Raw genomic sequence first — 10,204 nt, forward strand, 5'->3', positions numbered from 1 at the left:
TAATTTCTTGAAAGATGATGGTCTAGGCTCTTTTCTGGATCCTTTCAGATGTCCAATTTTAAATTCTCTCTCCTGGATCTATTTTCCAGGTCAGTTGTTTTTCCAATGAGATATTTCACATTATTTTCTAATTTTTCATTCTTTTGGATTTGTTTTACAGTGTCTTGATTTCTCATAAAGTCAGTGTCTTCCAATTGCTGTATTCTAATTTTTAAGGAAGCATTTTCTTCAGTAATCTTTTGGACTTCCTTTTCCATTTGGCTAATTTTTCTTTTTAGGGCATTTTTCTCCTCATTGGCTTTTTGGACCTCTTTTGCCATTTGGGTTAGGCTGGTTTTTAAGGTGTTATTTTCTTCAGTATTTTTTTGGGTCTCTTTTAGCAAGCTGTTGACTTGTTTTTCATGATTTTCTTGCATCACTTTCATTTCTCTTCCCAGTTTTTCCTCTACTTCCTTTACCTGCTTCTCAAAATCCCTTTTGAGCTCTTTCAAGGCCTGGGACTGATTCATATTTTTCTTGGAGGCTTTGGATGTAGGAGCTTTGATTTTGTTGTCTTCTTCTGGTTGTATATTTTGATCTTCTTTTTCACCAAAGTAAGATAATATAGTCTGACTCTTTTTGCGCTGCTTGCTCATGATCCCAGCCCAATTACTTGAGTTTTAAACTCTTTGTTAAGGTAAGAGTCTGCTTCCAATGTGGACAGTGTACTGTCCCAAGCTTCAGGGGTTTGTGTAGCTGTTTTCAGAGATACTTGTAGGGACCTGTAAATTTTCAGTTCTTCCAAGGTGGTATGATAAGGGGCGAGGTGTTTACTCCTTTCCTGGCCTGTGACCACAAGTATTCCTTTCTGTCCCGTAACTGTGAGGAGGGGTTTCTCTTCACAGCCACTACAAGCTCTACCATGCCAGCGCTACTCCTCACCCCAGCACCGCCGCCCAGAACTGTGACCCAGATCCACACACGGGCAAAGCAAGAGATTCCTGCCTCCACACTGGCAAAGAGATCCCTGCAATCCCTCTCTGGAGCCTGGAATTTTAGACACTAATATGGTGCTATTCCTAGACCTATGTTGGACTTCTCTCCCTCTTCCTACATATTCTAAAACACACCTTCAATATGAGGTCCACTGCCTTTGGCCACTTCTCTCAGCTCCCATAGACAGCTCCATAGCATAATAGGATCTAGAAATGAAAGAAAACTTAGAGGCTGTCTCATTTAATAATACCTTTATTTTACAAATGAAAAGAACTGAGGTCCAGTGATGGGAGCTGATTTGCCTGAGATCACTTGAGCAAAGCAGACAGGGAATTTCCACTCAGATCTGATCTCTTCATTGCTTAATCCAATGGTCTTTTCTTAGTCCTCATTCTTTTGGGCTCCTCTGCAGCGTGTGAACTGCTAACCACTCCTCTCCTTCCTGGATACCCTCTCTTCTCTGGTGTTTCCCAAATACAGCTCTCTCTCGGTTCTCTTATCTGTATGACTGCACTTTTTCAGTCCCCTTTGCTGGACCATCTAAATTGTGGATATAACCGAAATCCCTGTCCTAGGCACCCTTCTCTTCTCCCATTACACTCTTTCTCTTGCTGCCTTCATCAGCTCCCATGGATTTAAATATCATCTCTGTGCAGATGACTCCAATATCTACATATACAGTCCTGTCTCTTGCCTAAGTTCCAGGCCTTTGTCACTGACTATTGGATATTTTGAACTAGATATTCCATAGGCATCTCAAACTCAACATGTCCAAAACCAAAAACACTTTTCCTGTCATTTACCTTTTCTGTCCTATTAGACAATGAGGTAGTACCTCATAATTATTTTAATTTGCATTTCTGTGATCAATAGTGAGTTAGAGTATAGATAACTGATTTATTAATTGGGGAATAGATCTTATTTTTATAAATTTGACCCAGTTCTCTATATGTTCGAGAAACGAGGCCTTTATCAGAGAAACTTGCTTCACAATTTTTTTCACAGTTACTATTGTTAACTGTATTTCCCTCCATCCTATTCCCCACTCCTGTTTATTCTATTCTCTCTCCTTTCACCCTGCACTTTTTCAAAAGTTTTACTTCTGACTACCCCCTCCTCCAATCTGCCCTCCCTTTTATCACCCCCCCCACACACACATCCTTCTCTTATCCCCTTCCCCTCCAACTTTCCTGTAGGGTAAGAGAGAGAGATTTCTATACCCAACTGAGTGTGTACGTTATTCCCTCTTTGAGCCAATTCTGATGAGAGTAAGGTTCTCTCACTCCCCCTTACTTCCCCCCTCTTCACCTCCACTTGCCTCATTTATGTGAGATAATTTACCCCATTCTACCTCTCCCTTTCTCCTTCTCTCAGTACATTCCTCATTCACTACTTAATTTTATTTTTTAGATATCATCCCTTCATATTCAACTCACACCTGTGCTCTCTATATAAAATAGGCAATTTCAAGGGAAGAAATACAAGCTATCAATAAGCATATTTTCAAAAACACTCCAAATTACTGATGAGAGGAATGCAAATTAAAACAACACCAAGATCCCATCTCATACCTATCTAATGGCAAAGACAACAAAAAAGGAAATTGACATTTGTTGGAGGGATTTTAGGAGGACAAACAACTTATGCGCTATTGGCAAAACTGGGAATTGGTCTAGCCATTCTGGCAACCAATTTGGAATTATATCCAAAAAGTCAGTCACTTAACTATGCATACTTTTTGTTCTAGTGATACTACAACTAGGCATATACCCCAAAGATATCAAAGAAAGAAGAAAATGACTTATATGTACAAAAATATTTATGGCAACTCTTTCTGTGGTGGTGAAGACTTGGAAACTAAAGGCTGACCATCAGTTAGGGACTGAGCAAAGCATGGTACATGAGTATAATGGAATATTATTGATCCATAAGAAATAACAGATGGTTTCAAAGAAACATGGGAAGACTCATATGAAGTGATGCAGAATGAAGTGTGCAGAACTAGGTGAACAACTTACAAAATAACAACAACATTGTAAAGAAAAGCAACTTTGAAAAACTGAAGAACAATGAGCAAACAGGATTCCAGAGAACTCTTGATGAAACATGCCACCCACCTCCTGACAGAGAGGTGAATGACTCAGAGTGCAAAATGAAACTTTTTTTGGACATGGCTAATGGGAGAATTTGTTTTGCTTGACTATGCAGATTTGCTGGATGGAATTATTTTTGTTTGTTTTTCAATTGTAGGGTAGCAGGGAAGAGAAAAAAATGAAAAGGTTGCCATACACACAAAAAAAGATGCTCATTTAAAAAAATGTTTTTAATGCACAGAAGGGAACAGAATGAAGGCCAGAGGGAAACAGACAAGTTTTGCCCTTTACATGTTGAATTTATTGTATACATAAAGGGCAAAAAAACCCCCCTGTATATAATAGAAATTTGCAAATTCATGCACAATTATCTTTTTCTGTTATACTTTTTACATAGATATTCTCACTTTGCCTGGCATTTAAATTCAGAATAAATTTTTTTTTTGTTAAAAAACCTCAGTTCAATAATGAACAATCACGACTCCAGGAGGCCAATAATGAAGGATGCTTCCTATCTCTTTTAAAAATTTTTTTTCTTTTTTTTCTTCTTTTTATTACTAAAACTTAATGAGAAAAGAAAAGGAAATATATTACAAATTTAAATATTAAAATTTAAATACAAAATAAGAAAAGAAAAAAATGTCATGTACACAGCAGAATGCAAGAGAGGATTTAAAATATATAGCAATAAGTTTCCATTTCAAAAAAGCCTATATAATAAATACTATGTTGTATTGAGAGCTGTCGACCTTTTCTCTGTTTCCTAGTAAGTTTTCATTTATTCTCTGCTGTGCACTTTTACTTAGTTCTTTTTCTCTCTTCCTTCCCCCCCCGTTAAAATTAAGCACAGATATATTTATATATAGATATATACATACACATATACATATAAACCTACATATACTTTCCCTATCAAAATCTACTCCTGATCTTTGTTTTTATGTTTGTGCATATGTCTTATTTCCCATCCCCCCTAACTCCTCAACTTTACTTCTACCTGCTATCTCGCCCTCCTATTGTTTAACCTCCCCCCTCCAAGGATCCCTTCCTTATCCTCCCATTCCCATTAATCTAAACTTCCTTCTACTCTGTGTGTGTGTGTATACATATATATATATATAATATATATCCCTTTAACCTATTCCCTCACTCTCCCCTCTAGAGATCTCTCCCTTATCCACTCTGCCCCCTCCCTATCCCCTTAGCATTTTATTCCTTTTTTAATTTAGAAGACTTTTCTATTTTTCTAAATATGTATGTATTCTTCCCTCTTGAAACCCATTCCCAATAAAAGCAGGTTTCCAGAACTACCGACCCTCCTTCCCTATCTAATTTCTCTGTGTCAGTTCTTCCTCTCACCCCTCATTTGTATAAGAAGATAATTACTCTGTTAGCTGTTCCTAAATGGTTTTATTTTTTATAGTCATATCATACTGAGGTCTACTCCAATCTTTCTTATGAACTACCCAATTACTAATAACAATCTTCAACATACATTTTACATACATAAAAGGTAAACAGTCTGTCCTTAGTGAGTCCCTTGTAATTGGTCTTTGGTATGTAGCTTATATTTCTCTTTGCTCTTGTATGTTAAATCTATTAAGTTCAGGTTTTCTTTTTTTTTCTTAAACAAAGTCCTGAAAGTCTGACAGCTTATTAAATATCCATTTTTTTTCCATTCAGGATTATGCTTAGCTTTCCTGGGTATGATATTTTTGTCCAGAACCCCAGTTCTTTTGACCTTCAATATACAGTGTTCCAAAACCTGTGGCCTTTTAGTGTCATTGCTACTAGGTCTTATGTGATTCTAATTGTGGCACCACCTTATTTAAATTGGTTTTTTTTCTTGTAATATTTTATCCTTGAGTTGGGGGTTTCGGAATTTGACTATAATATTCCTGTGGGTTTTCCTCATAAGATCTCTTTCAGGTGGTCATCAGTGGATTTTTTATATTTCTACTTTCCCCTCTCCCTCTCTTTCTCTCTCTCTCTCTAGTCCTCTTGAGTCCGGGACCAGTGCTCTCTATCCACTGTGCCACCTAGCTGTCCCATCTCTCTCTCTCTAATTCCTCCCTCTCCAATCCATCTTTCACACAACCACCAGTGATTTTCCTCCTGCAGAGGTATGATCATGTCATTCCCCTACCCAATAAATTCTAGTGACTCCCTATTACCTCTAGGATCAAACATAAACTTCTCTGTTTGGTCTTTAAAGCCATTCACAACCTTGCTCCAACCTACCTTTCCAGCCTTAGTACATACTATGGGCATGGTCCAGCCAAACTGGCTGCCTTACTGTTCCATTTCCTGTCCCTTTGCCTTTGCACAGGCAGTCATCCATACCTGGAATGTATTCCCTCTTCACCTTTGCCTTTAAAATTCTTCATTTCCTTCAAGTCTAAGCTCAAGAAATATCTTCTACATGAAGCCTTCCTGATCAGTTCAGCTGCCCCCATCCCATATTAACTTTTTTGCATATTTATGTTGCCTCCCCCAAATAGATTAGTTCCTCAAGAGCAGGAACTGTTTCACTTTTGTTATAGTATCACTCATACCTAGCAGAAGATTGCCAGGCATGTAGTAGGTATTTAATAAATGGTGATGGACTGAGTATACAGCCTGGCACAGCACGGGCCCTTAATAAATGCTATCTTCAGACTTCTAGTGCCATGATGGCAGAGTGAGAAACTCCCTGAATCCTTCCCAAATTTCCCTCCACACAACCTTTAAAAATGCCTCAGAACCAATTTAGGAGCTGAAAAGCAGCTTACCAGCATGGCAAGAAAGGTCTATCTCATTGCTATCTTCATTTTGAGTCAGTCAGTGCAAATGTACAGGACCCATTGTAATTAGCCAGCCCCAGATCATACTTCACATCCCATCACACCCTCTACCTTGGCCTCTCTTTGTCTGTCAAAGCTCCCTTGAAACCACCTGACCTCCTAAGCCCAGGCTTGGTAACCCTCTTGTTCTGGGAACAATAATCAAATCAATGCTACCATTACCTTTGGAAAGGATTTGTCAGTTGACTCTCCTATGGCTCCCTACTCATCATCTCCATGACTTCTAAAACCAAAACACCTTTTCCTGCTCCTAATCCCTTTTTACTCTTATCTTATTAGAATGTAGTGAGCTCCTTGAGACCAGGAACTGCTTTGCTTTTGCATTTTCATTCCACTTCTGCCTCTCAGAAGTGACTGACTCAAAATGAAGATAGCAATGAGATAAACCTTTCTTGCCATGCTGGTAAGCTGCTTTTCAGCTCCTAAATTGGTTCTGAGGCATTTTTAAAGGTTGTGTGGAGGGAAATTTGGGAAGGATTCAGGGAGTTTCTCACTCTGCCATCATGGCACTAGAAGTCTGAAGATAGCATTTATTAAGGGCCCGTGCTGTGCCAGGCTGTATACTAAAGTAAGTGCTTGGTGCATGCCTTTTAAAAATTTATTTATTCATTCATTCATTATTGATTGATTTATTCTCTGCTCTTTGAGGAAGAGGATTCCTATGGTTCCCTTTCCACCACCTAGTCCCAACAGTCTTTTCCAGACTAAGAGATCCTGGAAAGGAGCGCAGAGAGGTTAGCGATTTGCCCATTTAGGTCAAATGAGGACTGATGCCAGGATTTTAGTCCTAGTCTTCTGATTTTAATTCTGTCATTAGAAAACAATAAAAAACTTAAATGTCATTTATTTGTTATATATTTGTGTTTTAATGAAATTATACAATAGAAAATGGGAGGATCACATCAACCCATTGGCACAAAACCATTTTCTGCTCTCCTAGAGCTTCCTGTAACCCAAGACAAGTCTCTTTCATTTTGCCTGCCAACGGTTAATTTTGAGCAGCAGCAAACTGGTTCTTTTCCTGGGTAAGGCATTTGTTAGATTTAATATTTGTTTTCAGCCCTTCCTGTCAAATATTCATCTCTCAAGGCTTTTATAAGCCAGTCACCTTCAGCCCCTTCCTCAGAATCACTGACACCAGTCAATACCTTTGAGTAATTGATTTTTCTCTGTTGGGGGAGCTTTGACTGGACAGTCATGAACAAAACTAACCAAAAGGACAGAATCACACAATAAGTCTTATATAGCACATCCAGGCTGTAGTGAAGTACCACAAAGCCCCCTACAAAGCTCCCCAGGCTTGCCCCATTACCATAAAAAAGGCCTCTCAGCATCACACTCAGAGACCTTTCTGTGCCAGGAATCACCAGGTCTTCCACTAAAGCATCCACTGCCCACCACAGGGCTCCATTACTGATGGCACCAAAAACCTGAGCAGGAAATATTGCCCACCAGTTCCAAAGTAAAGAGTAATAGAGAAGCTGCCCAGAGAGGCAGCCCAGGCCCAGCCCCAGTGTACCCAAACTAGACAGATTCTTGAGCATCTTAGCTTTGAAGGGATGCAGTAGAATCTCACTCACCAAACTGAGAGTGACAGAGAACCCCATGATCAACTCACTGCTGCCTTGGTCATGCATCTGCCAGAAGAGGAAATTCTCTATGTTAGCCACTGCAGCCCCAGTCAAGAAAACTGTGACAGCCAATAGGACAAGGAGGCAGTCACTTCCAATGAGGCTCAGTGTTTTGATGGCTTTATGGCTAGATTCCCTCCTCTTGGAGTTAGGAATAGGAATAGCAAAGCTAACTGGCAAGGCCAAAATGCTGAGCAACGTGTAGACATAGAAGTGCACTACTGTCCAGGGGGTATCCCCTGTCAGGAAGCAGTCTAACCGACCCACCAAGACTGGGACAGCACACACTCCTACAGACATACCCAGCAATCTCCAAACCCAGAGCCGTCCATAGCAGTCAGTGGCATCCACAAAATCCAGATATTCGTAGAGGCTATCAGCAGCAGCAGGCCCCAGAGGGGCAGAGAGAAGCTCCCAGAATAGCACTACCATCATAGAAAGAAGAAAGATCCAGCGCTCTCCTTCCAAAGGAAAGGCTAAGTTTCTGTCCTGGGCTCTTGTCCTCTCAGCTAGTGACAGATTCACCCGAGTACCTGGAATTTCTAGTTCAGAGACCACATGAAACACAGGTAAAGTAGGGTCTGTTGTTCCAAACATGTTGTTCCAGGGGTCACCTTTCCCCATTATTATCCCTGAGTTAGAAGGGCTAACTAGACTCCTTTGTGTCTTCCTTGGGGAGGCTTCCACTTCAAGCACTTCGTCCATCAGAGGAGGGGCAGTTGCTGGGACTGTTAGGCTAGTTTTCTCAAAGTAGGATCCTGGAAGGGCAGACAGAGCTGTGAAACGCTCTTTTTGAATGATGGTTTCTCTGTCACTTCCGAGAGGTCTAACTGGAAGCAACTCTTGCCCAGGGGTCCTGAATCTTGTAAAGCTCTTTACTTGAGCTGAATGGTTTGGGGTCCTTTCTCTTTCCAGGGTTGTGTTGACAGGGAGCATCACTTGGAGTAGCACCCCTGCAGCAGCCAGGCTGTTGGTGCCATTACAATACTGATACACCAGATCCTTGTCCAGGGGACTCACAAGGGTCAGAAGCAGCCCGGCAGCAGCTGAGCCCAGCAGAGATCCTGTCAGGAGCAACTGCCTCTTCTGATAGTTTTTGGCCAGGAAGGAGCACACAGGGGCCCAGGTGGTAGCAAGCAAGTGCTTCGTGCCCATTAAGATACCCACCCAGGGGGCAGCAAGACCCAGATGCCTCAGGTAGAGGGTCAGGAAGGGGGCCACACAAGCATCCCTGGCACCACACAGAAGGTGGAAGAGCCGGGCCACTGCCAAAGCCTTACTGACATCCCATTGTGGGTTGGCACTCATGGCTTCAGAGACCCTCAATAGGAGTAGAGGAGGCAGGATACTGAGGGCAGCACCCTGCAGGAAATAACTCCACTTTTAGGCTGAGGAAGCAGAGCAGAGACCCAGTCCAAGGCCAAGACCCAGGCAGGACAGAGACAGCAGTGCCCACACAGAAGAACCTGGGCAGGAGATGTGCACAGGAAGGGCATGCGTGACCACTAACTTGCGGCAGCTGGCTCTATTCCTGCCAGAAGCCTGACCCACCTGTTGCCCAGGTAACGGCTTCCAAGTTCTAATTGTCACCTTCAGGGGAGGGGCTATGTTTAGCTTGCAGGAGGCCCGGGAACGTGTAATCTCAGGTCTCACAGGCTCCAAGTGATGTTAGCACAGGGAACATAAGTCACCCCTAAGGTCCAGAGCACCTCTGGTGCTGAAGGGCCTGGGACCCTGATCCCTGCACTCTCTTCTTCTCTATCTGTGCTTCTGAGAATCTGGGACCAGGACTTTATGTGGGATGGGCTTTATGTGTTTGGGGGTTTTTTCCTCCTGGTTGTGAGTGTGCACTGTCCCTATGTGGACAGAGCAGCTGTGCAAATCACTTCACAGTGTTCATCTAGAAAATAACAGTTCCCATTTATAAAGCACTTCACACATCTCATAGTCCTACACAGGCAGCTGAGCATCCTTTACAATGACCCTTTTTTGATAATGAGCCTGAAAGCACTGGCATTGTTTTTTCTCTGTTTTACAGCTGAGGAAACTGAGGCTGAAGGAGAGAAGTGACTTCCCCTGGTTCAGATGGTCAGGAAGTGGTGCACTTGACATTCACACTCAGGCCTTTGGATGTAAGACTCATGTTCTCTGCACTACACCATAACCTCTGTAGCACAGCTTTGGCCAGTTCTGCTTCAATCCCCGATAAATCCCACTTTGTTTGTTTTTTACACAGAATCATGTGTCTGATACATACTAGGTGCTTAATAAATGCTTATTTACACTGAGACTATCTGACTGAATAAGGATATACCACTAGACATCAGCGCAGTGGAAAATTAGCCATGTTAATTAAACCAGAAAAAAAAACCTAGAAATTAATTAAACTAGAAAAACTAGAAAATAGGGAAGGGGAAGAGTCCAAAGTTATGTAGTTTCAGGTCACATAAATGTATTTTTGACAACTGCCTGAGAGACATCTCCCTGCCCCCACTCCCATCCCCAAGATGACACTGAATTCAGCACTGGGAGACAAAAGCAATGTCAGCAAAGGATGCTGCTTTTTTGAGCTGGTGAAACTGCTGCTATCAGGATTCAGGACAAGCCTCTCTGTGAGTGACTAAGAAAAGTACAGGGAGCCACATTCACTTTTATAGTCTGA

General features: G+C 41.7%; 1 protein-coding gene across 1 annotated transcript; it reads right to left on the minus strand.

Annotated features, from left to right (window-relative positions):
- Positions 1-6,848: 6,848 nt before the first annotated feature.
- Positions 6,849-9,037, minus strand: MFSD6L (major facilitator superfamily domain containing 6 like). Its single transcript, XM_020966585.2, has one exon. It carries the CDS (start codon positions 8,848-8,850, stop codon positions 6,955-6,957), a length of 1,896 nt encoding a protein of 631 aa, XP_020822244.1. The 5' UTR covers positions 8,851-9,037; the 3' UTR covers positions 6,849-6,954.
- Positions 9,038-10,204: the final 1,167 nt, after the last annotated feature.

Source organism: Phascolarctos cinereus, unplaced genomic scaffold (assembly GCF_003287225.1).
Source record: "Phascolarctos cinereus isolate Bilbo 61053 unplaced genomic scaffold, phaCin_HiC Scaffold_5;HRSCAF=322, whole genome shotgun sequence".
In the NCBI taxonomy this organism is placed as follows: Eukaryota; Metazoa; Chordata; class Mammalia; order Diprotodontia; family Phascolarctidae; genus Phascolarctos; species Phascolarctos cinereus.